Source organism: Gobius niger (assembly GCF_951799975.1).
Source record: "Gobius niger genome assembly, chromosome: 7".
NCBI lineage: Eukaryota > Metazoa > Chordata > Actinopteri > Gobiiformes > Gobiidae > Gobius > Gobius niger.
In genome coordinates this window covers 22,338,915-22,357,718 of record NC_136858.1, presented here as the reverse complement: position 1 = coordinate 22,357,718, position 18,804 = coordinate 22,338,915, and the positions used below count along the sequence as shown (strand labels likewise).

The window sequence follows — 18,804 nt, the reverse complement described above, 5'->3', positions numbered from 1 at the left end:
GCTTACGTCCTAATCCAGCCTTCGTGCCGAAGGTATTGGACTCTGCATTTAGCTCCTCCACGGTCGAGCTTGAGGCTTTTCATCCTCCGCCTTTTTCCTCTGGAGAGGAGCGGCGGCTTAATACTTTGTGCCCAGTGCGGGCACTACATGAGTATGTGTCCAGGACAGCTGGCTTCCGCAAGGCTAACCAGTTGTTTGTGTCCTGGGCCACTCCCCATAAAGGGAAGCCTGTGTCCAGTCAGAGACTTTCTCACTGGATTGTTGAAGCCATTTCGTTGGCTTATACCGGTAGAGGCCTACAACCTCCACAAGGGTTGAGGGCTCACTCCACAAGGGGTATGGCTACCTCATGGGCCCTGTTCAGAGGTATCTCTGTTCAAGATATATGTGCTGCAGCAAGCTGGGCGTCACCACACACTTTTGTGCGGTTTTACAGATTGGACGTCTCTGGTCCCTCTTTGGCCCAGGCAGTCTTGCAGCCAAGGGTTGCTGGTTCCTTTTGAGGTCACCGTTGTGACCTGCTGCTTCAGGAGCTTTATTTGCAATCCGGGAGTAGGCCATATCTCCCATAGTGAAACACCGAACGAAGTTAGAAAAAGAACTTAAGGTTACTCACGTAACCCCGGTTCTTTGATAACAGAGTGAGGTGTTTCACCTTCATTGCCCTCCTTGCAAGGCGGTCAGAAATCGCTTTAGAATGTTTACTGAAGGAGGAGGCTGGCTGTACCTAGGAGAAGGGGCGTAGCCCAAGGTACAGTCATCCTGTCTGTCATAGACAGACGTGGTGCCATTGGAGCTTCCGTGGATGGTCACGCCCGAGGCGATTCCCATAGTGAAACACCTCACTCTGTTATCAAAGAACCGGGGTTACGTGAGTAACCTTAAGTTATGCTTGCTCCCCCTGCCTTTTACTATTTTGGTCAACTTCAGGGAGAGGGAGTAAGAAACAGGGGGGAAAGTCAGTGGTCCCCAAGATAATAATAAATGTGTTATAGCCTATGTAAACAATAAATAAGTTAATAAATCAAATAAATAATGCATGTAATAAATAGTTAACAAGGTTACTGGGGTTTATTACACGACCCACATTTATAAAATGTGAATATGGATAGGATACATAGGCTATACGATGAACAATAACAAGGTCTATAGGGCTCAAGTTGCCAGCTTTGAGTAACCATAAAGTATGGTACATTTCCTGTGCAGGATATTGAATAACAAGATACTACAAATGACAACCCATGTGCCAATGGTTATACCCCTTCCTCCTTAATCTGTGAATGATTCAGCTGGATACTTGCAATTTCAATGTTTGACAAATCCTTCAAGGTAAAAGACAAAACAAGTTGATGATCGCCTCAACGATCTGCGTACAGTGGTGCATGAATGTGAGTGTGACAAGGTGACTCTTTCCTTGATGTAAAGCCCGTGGAGATAGAAAAGCACATTTAAATGGAACCATTTAAATTTCTTTTAGCATTTGAACAATTCTTCCTCTGATGGAAAACTCCTTTATTCAGATACAAAGTGAAGTTAAATAATTCCTACATAATAAAATGTGAATAAATTATATAAAATTGATTCATATTCACTATTAAATATCATGTATTAGTACATGAGTAGACAGTGTGCCCCCGTGACCCGGCCCCGGATAAAGCGGAAGAAAATGGATGGATGGATGGAGTATATGAGTACAGTACATGAGTACAGCCTATCAAAAGTGTAATTCCTTATATTATTTGGACACCTTATGGTACATTTAATACTGCTATGCACCTTTGCTGGTTGACCTCAGCCTGCCATGGGACTACAGGTGGACATTGCACAAGTGCTAACCTGGAACAATGCATCTCTCCTTTCTGAGGTTAATGTGTGTTGTACATGTTTGAATACATAAATAAACATAACTATTAAAAGTGCACATTTTGCCACAATAGCTGAATGACACATGCAAAATCTTTAACAGAACAGGGGTGTGAAGCTATTAATGATATGTAGTGGAAGCCATTTGAGCGCTGAAATGATCAGAACACGTCTGATGAAGCTGTTTAAACAGATAGAGGAGCACCATCTCATAGCAAGGGGAGGAGTGTTTCTGGAGCTCTTGAGAAGAACACTGTCTGAGCATGAATGAAACAAAATACAGATCCAGACATGTTTTTGTGAGGAAACAATTTGGCATAATATAGACTCTTTGAATTATCCATATAGTATGTGGTTTTACCAAATAAAGTTATTTACATTCTCTTTTCTTATGATCTGTCCTGGAATCTGTGCGCTGCACTCTTGCTCCATACCTGGGCACAGCCCCAGTCTCTGCCTGCCTTCACTTTGACAGTAGATGTTTTCATTCTTTCCGACCAGGTGAGGGTGTCTCATATGTTAGCTATCACTGTCAGCTCTGCAATTAAAGGATTTGAGCTCCCTGAACAAGGCTTGGGGCCGACACAGGGTTTGCTGCTACATATTGGTGCTGCCCCGGGGCCTCGGCCTGTACTGATGTGAGTTGTGAGTCAGAGCTGAGAGTGACAGGCATTCCCTGCAGCAACCCAGTGCCCACAGATGGGTGTATGTCCCAGAGATCAATATATTAGTCAAACATCCAGAGACATCTCTGCATTTTCTGTCACTCACATATGGAACATTTACTTTGGCATCAACATCCAAACGACAACAAAGTCCTATCCACTGTTTTCGTTTTGCATGCATGCTGTGGGTGCCACTACAGAAGATTGTCATTAAAACACAAAGGCACACATTCACGCACCAGTCAGAGGCATTCCTGCAGAGGTATCACAGAAACACAAACATGAGCGTGTGCGCACACATTCCTGGGGCCATGCTGCCGCTCCACTCACATGCTGCTGTGGCCCTGGCCTCTTTGGGTCACAGCTCTGCGGTGAGTGACCACCTTTTTAGCTTCCCGCCCTGTTTGTTTTCCAAAGACAGTGTCATCAATTCTCTAACAAGGAGCTAGACACAGCAACAACACAGAGCACAGGACCTCCCTGTTCCTCCCTCTGTAGTGCACTGACGGATGAAGCATGCAGGTAAGAGACATCAGAGCTGTCCATGTCGGACAACATTCCACATCCACGGTGCTTCTCTATACGAGGCAAGTTAGAAGATGCATGTCACTATATCATACTCTGCTTTTGTATTTTCATTTGCAGTAGTGGTGTTATCACTGTCGCCTGTAATTTCCATTTCCACATTTTTATTACTACATTTTATTTTGACTGGTAGAGCAGAGTCCCAACAGACTGAAGTTGTTTTTGGAAAGAACAGTTTTCACATAACGCTTATATAAATAAAAATGCCATGAAACAAAGCCAGGAAGTGAACGGCTTTTGTCCAAATTGCACAGCCGTCTAATTCATACCTGTCTGAATATAAAGCTTAAAATAATATGTTCATAAATGACTGCAGCAACTCAATACACTTCTGGAAAAACCCACCATGCTTTTGGTAGAGAGTGACAGGAGTCAAAAGTCAGGGCCAGTCACCAAAAGGAACAAAAGAACAGACTTAATCAATCATTGTCTTTTCCTGAATCCAATGTACCTAGTCAGTGGCTTTCAAAGGGGGTTCCCTCATGTATTCACTTATAGGACAGATAATTTCATTAACGCTTATATGATGGATTCACATTAAGCGTTTTTCACGTTTAGCCACGGTTTAGACATAGTTTAGTCCAATATGGGTCCTTTAACAGTAAAGTTAGTTTTGTCTTAAGTACTTGGAAGGTAAAATATTTGGAACTAGGTATGAAAAGTTTAGGAAACACTGGTGTTGGTTGTTTAAAACGCAAATCCATAACAACGAGCCCTGTTAGCACAATGTACAATGCTTGACCATGTTGACTGCCACGCACTCAGGGGGAGAAATGAAAGCCCCAGTGAGCCCACCTCCCCTCTGTGTCTTTATCTCTATGGGCCTGTGTGGAAGTGGAGAGGATAAGCATATTTAGGTTGCATGTTTCCTACGAGCTGCATTCCCAACACCGTAGATCACAGCTATCACACCCTCTTTTTAGCGCACATATATACAAACACACACCTGCTGGGGCAAGGCCGTCTGGAAGAGAGTTACAACGGGCTAATTTATGGCACCCGAGGGAGGCCAGAGGGCAGGGGACCCAGACTGGCCTAACCAAGTTCACTTCCTCCTGTCATTGTCCTGCCGATTGACTCCTTGATCCACACACCAAAACCAGACCCCAATGACCATTTCAATTCTGCCTTCCTTTATGGAGAAGAATCAGATTCACCTTTAGTTATTGTTGCTTATGCCAGCTGTGGGTGAAGGTAAGTGTGCGAGAAGACGTTTAGGTAAAAAAATCCATCCTGGGGCTCGCTTCCATGGCCTGCTCACTTCCTCCTGTGAGAAACCTCTGTCATCCGTCACTCGAGCCCAGGCAGCGGCACAATAGCAGCGTCTAGGCCCTGGCTACTGACACCATCACACTGGGCGGCTGATAAGAAGTACCTTCCGGGACATGGAACAACTGCAAACGCTGTTTGGGCCTTTGCCATCACCTCACCAAAGGCTCAAGGAAATTTAGAGTCACATAAGGCTTGTCGTTTTCATGGACATGGATTTTCCTCTTTGTATTCTCAAGGTCCTTAAATATTAATCTTTCTTTTTTGTGTGGGCTTCAAAATGATAATAGCAGAGGTTTCTTCTTGTACAAATACTCATTGCTACGATGCTGAACTGCCTCACAAGCCAACTGAGTGAAAAAATATATAAAAAAGATCTTAAAATGTGTACTAAAAAAATAAATTCTAAATACAAGTGACTTTAAATAAAGAATATGACTATAAAAAAGTGTCACATGTAATGTAGTATCAAATAATTAAAAAGCGCAATCCTTTCACTTTCAGTAAAGCTGGTCGGTAACTAAATGATAATTACAGTTCTTATCAAGCCATCAAACTTGGTCAAGGTTTACATCTCATATAGAGTCTCTGGACCTTCAAATATGGTCAACCTGCCCCTCTGCAAAAATACATTGCTTCAACAAGTTGGACTGCCACAGAGGGAGAGAGAAGAGACATGAAGAAACTTGCCCAGGCCTTTGTGGTAACACACCAAATGCAATTGGTGTGTTACCACAAAGTAATTTAGTAGTTCAATTAACGAACATAAAGTCTTCACTGTTTGCTTTTATGTATAAAAAGGAGGGGGGGCTGAGCAGCTTTGTAGCCTATCAGCACCGGCCTGTAATGGGGGTTGACCTTACCCCTCTTATCGTACTGATTTTGAAATGAAGATGATGTATTGGAGAGCCACATCCAGCATTGAGGAGCTCCTTGACACTCGCTGTGAGTCTGGGTTTTGTTACAGGCAGGAAACAGACTCTTCCGCTCCGTAAACAAGCTTCTCTGTTCGGACACTTTCGGGCTGACGGTGGCACGCGAGACACCGATGATGGTCAACTTGCATGGCAGTTAGGCCGCGCGCTCGTGGATCGTGCAACTATTGGACTTTATTGTAATTGACACATGCAGCAGCAAAACAAACTGAGGTCAAGTTAGAGACTTCATAGACCTAGACATTTGCTCAGTGAAGCCTAGCCTATTGCCTCTGTCAAACTGTGAGGTCATAGGCCTAATTGAAGTTTGCGATTTTTTAATCGTAAAAATAGAAGATAGACCATTAGGCTAACCTTGAGCCTAATGGTCCCTTTTTTTTTTTTTCATCAAATGCCAAGAAGCGACAATACGTGAACAAATGCGTGTAAAAATGCCGTCGTGAGTTCAAAGGAAAGCTCGGCTATTCTCGCCGTGCCGAAAACATAAATTTATGAATGAATAAATAAATAAATAAATAAATAAATACATACATACATACATAGCCTATTATACAGAAAACGACACTGACTCCGAGTGTAATTGCTTAATTTAAGTGGGTGCAAGGAACCGTCTGAACTTGTTCAATATAGACCAACCCAAATAGGCTACATAATAATAATAATAATAATAATAATAATAATAATAATAATAATAATAATAATAATAATAATAATAATAATAATAATAATAGTAAGAATTAAAGCCGCAAGCGGCATCGAACGGCCCTCGCGGGCCGTGCCTCCTTTAGCGCCTCTATTGCCGCGTCTATGTAACCGTACCAAGGGCGCCACACTGCATTTTATTGCCTAAATGTGCCATTAATCTTTGTCAGTAAACTTCTAAGCTACATTTTTAGCCTCTCCATGTAAGCAATGGCTCCAGCCTGCAGAGGGCGCTAGCGCGCCCGTAATCTTTTTAATTTCACAAGTGGCATCAGACGACCCTAACGGGCCGTATTTCCATGACCACTGTCCACAAGCTCCTGACAGGGGGCGCTAACGCGCTGTAATGTTGCATAATGTGACATTTATGTGTCAGCCCCATTGGACAACATGGGGGGCTCTGGGCGTCACCATAGCAACACCGTACAAAATACGATATGGGTGTCATTGGCTTTTTGGATCGGGATGCCATCAACTATATTTGTACCGAATTTCATCCATTTCCGACAAACTAATTTTTTTCCCATAATGCAATTTTTCTTCTGCACCTGGAGGGGGCGCTATCGCGCCCAATGTCACTTTTTCACACTTGCTGTGTCCAGGGGTGAAAGGTCAATAAAATGTATATTTCCGATTTTTAATCGGAGTTTGTTTGTGCGAATGGGAGCGATTTTTAGTTTTTGATGAATTGCAAAATACTTCGTAAAGATTGCGGCTTCGCCGCAAACAAACCGTAAAACGTAGCCAAAAAATTTGGATAACTTTTGATGCCCCACATCTCGAGATGAGCTGGAGCGATTTTGAGCTCATTTGGTCAAACGCCCTAGGAGGAGTTCGTTAAAATGCGACGTCAGCGAAAACGCTGACTCAGCATTCTCCGGCCTTCCTGTCAAAATGGCGGACTTCCGGTTTGTCAGGGGGCGTGGCCACAATAATATTTTTTTGGGGTCGTCACATGACGAATGTCTGTACCGAATCTCGTCGCTCTGCGACAAAGTTTCCTTCGGCCCCTCCCCCATTGGCGTAATGTATTTTCACTTTTGTAGGTGGCGCTGTCGCGCCATTTTTTTTTTCCCCAATATGAAACACACATTTTAATTAATTTTTCACCGGACCTGAATTTTGGGCAAAGTTTGGTGAGTTTTCGACTATGTTCAGGGGGTCAAATTCCTGCTCAAAGAGCAGAAGAAAGAAGAAAGAAGACGGAAGAAGAAAGAAGAAAGAATAATAATATTTTCGAGAAAAACAATATCGTCGCTTTCGCGACGATATCATATTATACATTTTTGGAAAGCTTTCAACGATCCGCACGCACCCGTGGGGTTCCTGGGTGGATGACGAGCGCTTCGCGCTCGTCATCCACTATATACCCCCATTCACACTATATACCCCCATTCATTTTAATGCAATAATAAGTATAAAGGGCCCACACCTCCGGTGTGGGCTGTCACTGTTTTACACGGTGAGTTTACGGTTGACATGGGGACAGCGCTTCGCGCTGTTTTTGTGCGCTCCGCGCACTTAGGTTCAGTGCGCTGCGCGCACTGCGCTGTGATTGCGATTACAATAGGCCCTTGCGACGGCAGGCCGCTCGGGCCTAATAATAATAGTAAGAATAAGAATAAGAATAATAGTATCATCATCATCAAAATAATAATCATATCAGAATAATCAGGATCTTAATAATAATAGGTTGCATAGGCTATAATGCTTTGACTTGCCTGTTTTTTCGAGTCTAATTTCCCACAGCCTCATATTATCTTATCCCCTACAGGAAGCAAAAGAGATAGGGTTAAAACTGAAGTGATGAGTGGAGGAGATGTCTGGATCCATTAGACACCAGCAACCATACATTCATTTCTATCCACGAATTGACTGAGCTCAAAGCATACACAATTGTCTTGAATACAACCATGTGTTCAATGCATTTACAACTAAATGATAAGAGACTTGTCGTTGGGCCTGAGTTTTGTTGTTGAAATGGGGTGTATGAGACGGAGGCAGAGCGGACCCTCCCTGAACAGCACGTCACTGGGGAGAGGACAGCATGCTGGTTGACCCAGCTTTACTCAGATCACTGCTCTGAGCCGACCAAACGGGATCCACCTCTCCATGACACTTGAGCAGCTTTAGGTGAGCCATGCACAACTGACGCACAGCCGGCCCAGCGGCGCACAGCGTACTGAGCCCTGAATGCATATTGCGGGTATTCTGGCGGGTTTTGGCGTTCTGGGTAAACTGGTCCAGATCTTCGCGAACTTAATTGAATCTCTTACCTGTCTTATCTATGTGGTGGACGTAAAAATGCTCCCTAGCCCGATGATTTCCACCACGCCCTTCTCCGTAAAAGACATCCTGAAGTTGGAGCTGCAGCAGCAGTCCCAGCATCAGCTGCAGCTGCTCTCTTGCCTGGGGTTTCCGGGAGCGCTGGCTCCGCCGGGACCATTCAACAGACCTCTGCGGTCACACTCGCCTCCCTCCTGCATGCTGGCCTCTAGGAACAGTCCGAGTCCGAACAGCCTCTCCGAATGTGAAGATCGGATGTCCTACCTGAGCACAGTGAACGCACAGGACTCTGCTTTGTCGGTGGATATGTTCTCCAACCCGGGAAGCAACCACACACACTCCGCCGAGCTCCAGCTTGACACAGAGCCCGAGCACGCAAATGCAAGTGAGTAGACCTACCGATGCGTAAATTGGACAACTTAATAATGCTTATATAGCCCTAAACGTGCAGTCTATACCCTATTCCTCATGCGTAATTATTACGCAGCAACTAACCTTAATAGTGTGTGAAACATTTGGCGCATACACAACAAGCTCGTTTTGCACGTTTTCCATCAGACTTGTGTTATTCTTACGATGTTAATGTGAGTTTAAATTTAGCCACTCACAGCCTTAGAGGTGTCTATATATATCATTTACTCATTATTACATTTTTCCAGTAAGCTTAATACATTTATTTTTATTCTTCAGGGTGCGTCTGTTTTTAACCTTGTTATAAGATAGTTCAGCAAATATCAATTTAAGTTTTAAAACTTCCCTAATTACTATCTACATTTAATGAAATTATTATTGTTATTATTTATTTATTTTTGAGCAAGACTAAATGAAATTGAAAGAGAAAAGTCATCATGTAATCTGATTAGATCGGTGTCAATAAAATGCTCCCCAAGCCCCGGGTGCGAATTTTCCTCTATAATGATAACTGTTCGAGAAGCTTGTAGCCCAGATCTTAATCAAATTAATTTATTTGCATAAATGTGATCATTTAACACAGACTATGAATAATCTTCCAGATTTTTCTGTCTAATTAAGAGATGTCCAATGCTTTGTTTACAAACCAGGCCTTGAGCTTAACTTCTTCAAACAAGCGAAGTGTAAGTGCACTGTGATCTAAATCCGAAATGGTGTGTCCCTGTGCCGCAGAGAGCTGCGGGGCGCTGCGGCCCGACGGTGATGAAGACCCGGACAAGCCCATATCGAAACAACCGCGCACCCGGAGGAAGCCGCGCGTGCTCTTTTCCCAGGCGCAGGTGTTCGAGTTGGAGCGCAGGTTCAAGCAGCAGCGCTACTTATCCGCACCGGAGCGAGAACACCTGGCCAGCTCCTTGAAGCTCACATCCACACAGGTGAAGATCTGGTTCCAGAACAGGCGCTACAAGTGCAAACGACAGCGGCAGGACAAGACTTTGGAGATGGCTGGCCACCATCATCACGCACCACCGCCGCCACGCAGGGTGGCTGTGCCTGTGTTGGTGCGAGACGGCAGGCCGTGTGTAGCGGGCTCTCAGAACTATAACAGCTCGTACACTCCGTACAGCTACCAGGCATATAGCTACAGCAGCCCGGTCTACACGAACAGCTACTCCTGCACCTACTCCAGCCTGCCCGCCCTGCCGCCGGCCAACGCGACCAATGCGTTCATGAGCCTTGGCAACTTGGCCCAGACCCAGACCCAGACCACTCAGGGGCCAGTGGTCCCCCCATGCCAAGGATCTCTACAGGGAATCCGGGCCTGGTAGCGCGCATGTATCTATTAACTATATTGTCAGAGCCACAAGCATGTGTTGATATTTAGGAGGAAAACAATATTGTGAAATGACCTGAGTATTATAGTGACTGAACTCAGTCAAGACTTTGAAAGTTCATCACAGACCCATGCACCTCCAGCCTGAGCTGCGAGTGCTTTTCTTTGAGCCACAAACATAAAATATGCGGGGTGTTATGTTTTAATGAATGTGGGAAAAACAGTGACTGAAAGCCTTCGGAATCAAAATGGATTTAAAGCAATTGATAACTGACTTCATATGAAGATTTTTCATGAAGTGTAAACTATCAAGTGAAAATAAACAACTGGCCAATAAGGCCTTGGTCATTCTTCATTCATCTATTTTTTGAGTTGTTATTCAAAGGTTTACAAAATCATGAGTCATAGTCATAGTGTAAATATGCATAATTTCAGCATTATCATTTTTAAATAGCATAAACAAAAGACAGATGTCCGTTTGCATAATATAAAGTGAAGGAGGGAAAGCGCAGAACATTAAGATAATGTGGCTGGTAGGAGGAAACTTCGATCCATAAATCTCTGCTTTGGTCTCATGCTGACGTTTAGTTTGGAGTCTATCTGGAGCCAGACAAACATTTCTTTTCTGTGAGAAAACTTGCGGGAACTTTGGTGAGACATGAACCAGAAACAGAGAATCCTCTGAGCTAATGTCCGGTCAACTTTTGGAGATGGACATTAACCAGACAGTCTGTTCCGCAGGACTCACACAGCGCATGGATAGACCAACGCCATTTGATTTGCCATAAAATGATAACATTGTGGCGCAATAGGTCATGCAGCTAATCGCTACAATTGTTAACTGATACAATGAAGACTAAGATAGATTATAACCAACAATTATTTTTAATCACAATTAAAAATATAGCCTACTATGGCAGCCGTCACACTCTGACACTTGCGCTAATTGGTGATTGGCTTTAAACAAACACATGTCCACCCCTAGGCCTGGCTAAGGAGCAGACGCTATTAATGGAGATGAATGGCAACGTAAACAGTGTGTTTGTCTGCAGTGATGGCTTTGCTGGCCATTTCCTGTGGCTCCAGCAGCGCCGGTAGGACATACCTGGTGTCAGCGCTAAGTGCTGCGAAGCCACTAGTGTAAATAGTGCTGGCGACAGCGCGGCGATGCCTGAGGAGCAGCCTGGACATGGCTGCCCGGACAGGCCGTGATCGCTATCTGTTGCTTCCAAAGATAGGAGCTCAGCCATCTCTGCTTCTGATGGTCTTCCCAAAACACTGCACTGGACTACCAAATGGACCTCAGATCTACTGACAAGTTAGTTAAAGGAGTGGAATAACAAGAGCTTTTCAGGCAAATCAATTGAATTGGACAGGCTGGTGAGAATGAAACAGAATGACCACATGGCGGCACTGTTTAACTATTGAACACATGACCAGTTGCCATGTTTGTCTGGTAAAACATGCTACAGTAAGAACAAAACCAAGTATTTGCATTATTGTATTAAATGTTGCATTTCGAGTAGGCTAATTTACATTAAGAACAAACATGGTTCGATCCCTGCAAAAACATATGGGAAAGTTAGACTACAACATACTACTCAAGGTTACTTAACAGCGAGCCTTAAAAGATAAACAGCCTACTTAAGTGTCAACCAGTAGGGCAACACGACGCATAGCCTGCATTTGGGCGGAACAAGGGAGTGTCTTAGAGCCAATAACACTGGAGTGGCATCGACTCTGAAATCATTTAGGCTACTCTGTTCATAACAGTGAAATCACCATGACTTTGAGTTGTTCATCGTTTTCAATCAAGCACATCCTTACTCCTGAAGTGAGCAGGGAGACACCGAAAGCACAGGGTGAGCAAAGAGGCGCTTCTTCACTGTCCCACAGAGTCGTTCACACTACAGGAGGCGCAGCGTCAGCGAGCACCTGCAGCACAGAGGCCGCGCCAAAGGAGCCCGTCAACGCAGACAGTAAGTAGCCTATAGCATTTAGGCTTCATAATATCTGTCAGACTGCAACAGTAATTAAAGCCACACCTTCGTGGGATTTTAGCCTTAAAATAAATACATGCATAAATGAATGAATGAAAATCAAACGTTATTTCTACAGCATCATGCGCAGGTTCCTCCATTCCAAATGGCACGCGCTTCCTCGTGTCACTGTCTTTCGCCAAGTCTTACAGTTATAAGCGTGGGCATGCTGAGCCAGTTGAAGGGATAAGCAATGTATTTTCATTTTTAAACGGAACCATATAAAGAATCAAATAAACTTATAACAAGAGGCGGGTAGTAGGCTACTTACTTAAGGTGGCCTACATACCTTCAGTAACTTTTTGAAGAAATTGTACTTCTTAGAGTAGTTTTATCATATGTTACTTTTCACTTCTAGACTACTTGAGTAAAATTATACTGAAGTATCTGTGCTCTTACTTGAGTAAAAATAATTGTAACTTTTTCCACTGTGAGTAAATATTTAAGTGGCCAATGCCTCATTTTGATCTAGATGCAGATCGTCTCATATGCGTCTGGTTCGTTAGAGTTATATTTTTTCTGTATTTTCATGTAATTTTCTTGAAATTTCGTTGAAAATATCACGTATTCCACATGATTGTATCTTTTGTTTAACACAATTTATGACGTCATTTAAAAATAAATCAGACTTTTTCGCTCAGCTACTCAGTATAGGCTACTCACAGTACTCAAGTAACATTTTCACTTTTTTACTTGAGTAATTGTTAGGGTCATTACTTTTTACTTGTACTTGAGTAAAATTATTTCAAAGCAACGTTACTCTTGAGTAAATATTGTGGCCTCTGTGGATAGCTCAGTAGTGTCACTGAAAATCAAATGTAGGCTTCTCAATGTCGCCACTCACGGTGAACCGCTGTGACCTCACATTCACATCCTCTGTTGTTTCTAAGTTTGAAATTCTCCATGTGTATATTTTAGACCATTTCCAGTTTACGGGCGAGGGACCTCAGCGGGGTCACACGCTCATCTCACCCGCGAAGCCCAGTGCTGGATTCAAGAAGCGCTCCAGGGCGGCCTTCTCCCACGCGCAGGTGTACGAGCTCGAGCGTCGTTTCAGTGCACAGCGGTACCTCTCCGGGCCTGAACGGACTGCCTTCGCGGATTCCCTCAAACTCACGGAAACGCAAGTGAAAATCTGGTTCCAGAACCGGAGGTATAAAACCAAGCGGCGACAGACGGTGACCGAGTTGGTGGCGCGCTCACTCCGGAGAGCAGCGGTGATGAGAGACAGCCAGAGACTCCACGAGCCACGCGTCCCGATGGCCGTGGCGGTGTATAATGCGCACCGGCACTTTCATCAGTGTCACCAGTGTGCGCAACTCTGCTGCCAACCCTGGAGCCCGGAGACGATCAGCTACAAACTCTGGACACATTAAATGACCCAGTAGCCTATACTCCGTTCTCATTGTCAGGAGAGAGTTCACATTTAGGCTGAAGCTGCACGGAGTGTTTGTGGAGAACAAGTTAGCATAGCTCAAGCACAGTCATTATCTCAAGGAACTGAAATAATATCAGACACTCAGTCACAGGGAAAATACTTGAGCACTGATTCAAGTAATTTGTAACTTCAATAATAATTGTAATTTCAAAGCAGTTTCATGTTGAGTTCATTTGGCACTGAAGATCTCACACACAGTCGCAGCTTAAAATGTCTGTCTCTTCAATGATTGCTGTGCACGTTCAAACTCTTTCCCTCACAATAAATTCTACCAAACCATACATGACAATGGAGATTGTTTTTTACTCTTAATGGTGCACTTTAAAAACGACTCATCGTGAGTACTTTTGAACTGTTATACCAGACTAAAACCACTTTCTAATTCTCACTCGTTTTTGTTTGGCCTGTTACAATGTGTGTGTTTTTTCATGCTTAATGTTACAAATCAATAAATGGTGTAATATTAGATTAATCCAATTAAAGAGTCATTTGATTGTCCTTTTTTTTAAAACCTATATTATTTACAATATATTTGATTGTAAGAATTAGAAAAGACAAGAATTTTGCTTTGCATACAAACAGTTTTTTGAAAGGTTTACTTGGAATTTACAGACGCAATCAAAATGTGCCACCAAACAAAAACGTTTTCTACTCCAAGAATAATCTCTGCATAAAATATAACAAAGCATGTAATTGCTGTGAAAGTGTTCTTTAGAGTGAAATGATTTCCTGTTGTCTTTGATTCAACAGTGAAAGGAATGTGTTCAGGGCGAGGCCTACAGTAGGTACATACAGTACGTGCTACGAGTGTTTGTTGACAGCCACTAACCACAGATTTCCAATGATCCTTTTGTGTCAGGAGTTATTGACTCAAAACTAACTGATGTTTATTTCACTAATACGCACTTAAAAGGGTGTTAATTATACATGCTCAGAGGTGAAGAGACAAATAGAACCGGTTTATGCCATTACGACAAGACAGCCTAATTGTTTACTATGACTCAAAAAATTAAGACCAGCAACAGTTTTAATCTTTCAGACAGTGAAAATGTAAAAAGTGCACGTCTCTCCTCTAATCCCAGAGGATCATTTAGGATGGCTACAGAAACTATTAGTAGATGGTATCAGAGGTTGGAGGAATGTAAACATTTACAGTAAAACTATAATACTGGGCTCCCCTTGGGCAGGACACATCCATCACAGTGACCCCATCTCCAGCCTCAAACAATGATATGCATTACACTGTTGTACACAACATAAAGGACATGAGAGGGATATTCCACTAATGTGTTAATGCACATATTAATGTGAACGTTGACTTGAAGGTACAGGTAAATGTGAGGTTGACAAAGGATACCAGGGGACCGGAGTGCGCACTAGAAGCTTTTTCCATCTCTGTTCAAGACAGATAAGGGATAAGGTGGAGAGGTGTGGGGGTTGAAAAGTGCTTTCATTGGTTAAGGCGTCAGTCTAAAGAAATGTTATTTTTTTTAATAAAAAACTCTTGTATTTGGTTGTATTTAATCTTTGTTGTGGAAGTTTATAACAGTCAACAAAAAGTGAAAAGTAAACTAACTAACTAACTAAGTAAACTAGTATAATATCAACTTATTTGTAATTGTATTTTTGTACTGTTTAGTAAATAGTAGAAAACATACTTCAGTGGAGTATTAGACTTTGTAATTGACATTCCAAGCAGATTGTATTGGCTGAAGATTTGTTCGTAATTGTTCCATATATTCATCATTCGGTTTTGTTTTTCTGTTTGTTTTTGTTTTTGCATTTCCCGCTACCTTTGACTTTACATTTGTGTATGTATCACTTACCAAATCCGGTTTAGCGGTGTGTGCAAACAACCTTGACTACTCCAGGTCTGTGTTAGCAGCAGAGGATCAGAGGTCAGTGAGAGGATTAGAGAGAATAGAGAGATGAGCCCACCCAGAGTCCGAACATCAGGATCTCTGTCTGCAACCTGCGCTAGGAGAGCTTCACCAGAGAGTGGATTTGGCAAAACAATATGGAACCTTTTTAGATGTCTAAGCTGCTCTATGGCACATTCAGTACTGTAAAACATGTTTTCAATAGTCTATGACAAAGGTATTATGTGCCAAATACTTCACAAACAAAAAACTTCACAAACACGGGAATCTGGTTAAGTTAAATCCATATATTGCACTTTCTATCAGGTCAGCCACAATCAAAGTGTCTTTCAATTTTGATTTTGTTGTTGTTTCCTTGTTGTTTAAAGTGGAGCTTTGCAAAAATGTATCATTATAAACATATGATGTCCACATTATGTGCCGCATAGAGCGTTACGGACACTAACCGTCTTCAAGACAAAACAAATGTGTTCATTGTTGGCCAATTATTTTTTCCATTAATTGCCACCATTGTGTAATGATAGAAAAATCAAAAAAACAAAACATGCAGCATGTGTCTTATGCCAGTGCTATGACCCACAAATTTTCCCGTTACGGACACTACATTAAAACCCGGACATTTATATCTATTTTCAATTATGCCTCATTGCAAAACATAGCATCACTATTTTGGTTTCTCACTGCCACATATTACACTGAACTACTAAGGTTTGACCCCTTTTAAACAACACTGAAACAATTTATAAATAGAAAACTATAAAATAGCATTTTTGGGGAGATAATAATGACATTTTAAATTGGCATTACTTAAAAAATCATCAGATCTGTTTCACTCGACTTGCAGAGAAGCATGCTAACATGATAAATAACAACTCGTACATGAAAAGGAAATGGTTAATTTTCGATTCACCCCCAATAGAAGGCTGCAACAGGTAAAAAAGAATTGGCACCAATAAAAGTTACTTACACATATTAATCATGTATTTGGATATATATTGTGTAAATCTTAAATCTGCAAAGTCATGACATTTTTATTGTGGCTAACCCATATAGTTTTAACAGCAGCAATAATAGTAATAATAATAATTACAAGTGCCCCTTCGCCAGCCCTGATGGCTCTAGGGCCTATTAAAAAAAAAATAAAGCTCACTGGCTTCACTAAATGGACGTTAAGACAACAGCAGCAATACATCCAAAACACTGCTGCTGGAAACAAAAAATATAACCACATAGTCTCTTCACTCAGAGAATGCACTTTAAAACTGCTCGGCTTGTGCAGCAACTATTTATCTTTCGTGGATTGATTTTTATCTTCCTTCTTGTAATTTTATGTAGCTGTAAAGCACTTTGAATTGCCTGTGTACGAATTATGCTCTATAAAAACTCGTCCTGCCTTGAACGTCCATGTATATTCTCACATGAAATACAAAATATAAAAGGGAAGGAGAAACAAAGCCACAGTATCCAATCTCCAGCTGCCATTTTGCTTCTCTGTCACATGGAGCCACTAAGTCTGTGAAGTGAAGTGCCTTAAAAGCGACTGGCCAACACAGCTGTCATTTACAGTTTTATACAGAGTTCTATGAAAAGAGTGGTGATACTATACTGAAGTTCCCTGAGCTTAAAAAACAGAGCGGGGCTGAGGTGCAGGTTTCTCTGGGTCCACTTGAACCACTGTGCGCCTGAAAGGTTATTATGGAAAGTGATGCCCCATACTGAACCATAAGATCCTGCCTACCGCAGCTTTAAGTACCTCGGAGGTTAAACTTGAAACCTATGCTTTTCAGTGTGCGGCTGGGAACTTCCCTTTGAAACCAGCACCTTAAAAGTTAATGTGTTAATTTGCAAAGTTAAACGTCATAGTAATGTATGATGTTCTTGGATGGACAGGAAGTATTTCTCTATAGCTTCCTTGGCACATTTCACCCTATGGATGGACAGAAATACACCAAAAACCAGATGAAAGAATCCAAAAGTTTTAATTAGCCATGATAGGTGCAGATAAGGAGCACATCCTATCACACAACTGATACAGAAGTGCTCAGGCAACACTTATACCACTCAAACCTCCCTGTGACTATTCCTGCTGTGCTCCACTCAGCCATGCTGTTTTTAGCTTCATCTGACCAATTCATATTATTGTTCATTAATCATTCATTTATTATTTTCTATTAATCCTGTGTGAATGGTTATAGTCCTAACTCCTTACAATAACAGAAGTAAGTATAACAATAGAAAAATAGCAAGTCCTGACTTTGAACCTGGTCCATATTGTTAGACTAGACGTATGTAGACCTTCCGGAAAACATGCACAAGGTCTCCACATAGACATGGGATGATGCAAAGTAAAACACATAAATCCTCCTCACTGTCTGCGGCAGGACAACAATTATATATAATAAAGGCAGAAATGTAGTGTTATGAAGTTTTACGGCAAAAATGCTCAAAGGCACTATACCACTTCTTTTTTTTTGAGGTAGTGGTACGAAATTTAAGTTGTCCTCCTTTAGTATATTGCAAATTCAGACATTTGTGGGAAAACACCGTGTCTCTAATAATAAAGCATTTGGAACAATTTTATGAACTTGCAGGCTACTTTTCTAGCATTTCTGTAAACCTGTCCCTATGAAGAATTTGGATGCTACAAATATGTTAGGAGGGTTAGGATTGTGTAATTTGTGGCATGTTTTTGTGGTTTCATTGTTTGCTATAAAAATAAATCAGGTACAGGTCTTTTAATTTCAAAAGTTTGATGAGGGCCACAAACTGGTGGATGACATAATCATTAGAAAGTACCTCTCTTTGTTCAGCAAATCTTTCAAACTGATCTAAGCATTTAAGAGTGCATGAGGTGTAAAAAACAGTCATCTAAAAAATCTAAAACTGGACCAGTTTGTGCTAGCTGTTGCTCCAAGGCATAGCACTAAGCTTCTTGACAGGAAGGAAGACAGCTTTCTTTTCAAGATCAAGTTCAAAGGGCAGAATGCCTGTTTCTTCCCCAGTGTCCCTGACTGCACCTGTGTTAGACACACACACACGCACACGCACAACGTCCAGAGGAATCCTGTCTGCAGAGCCTCCACGGCACTGACAGACACCTTTAGTTCTGGTCTGAGGCAGTGTGCCTGACCGAGGAGCACCATGAGCACAACACAGGGGGCATTTGTGCTGTGCAGAGTGTTTGGGAGAAGAAGTGATGACCTCGCTCTCCTTTTGTCACAACATGCAGGCAGAAGGAAGAGCAGTGGATAGAAAGTGCTGGACACCTGCATTGATGTGTAACAATGCAGCAGTTCATCTCACTTCAGCCCCAAAGGCCGTGGGCATCATTAGACAAGTGTGTGTTTAGGTTTGAGTCCTTTGATCATGATTGAATTAGCCCTGAGTGTTTCTCTCTG

At 42.3% G+C, this 18,804-nt stretch overlaps 1 protein-coding gene across 1 annotated transcript; it reads left to right on the top strand.

Moving 5' to 3' along the window:
• Positions 1-8,323: 8,323 nt before the first annotated feature.
• Positions 8,324-10,044, top strand: nkx2.3 (NK2 homeobox 3; the record flags this gene model as incomplete). Its single annotated transcript, XM_079560173.1, has 2 exons — positions 8,324-8,690; positions 9,449-10,044. 2 exons carry the CDS (start codon positions 8,324-8,326, stop codon positions 10,042-10,044), a joined length of 963 nt encoding a protein of 320 aa, XP_079416299.1.
• Positions 10,045-18,804: the final 8,760 nt, after the last annotated feature.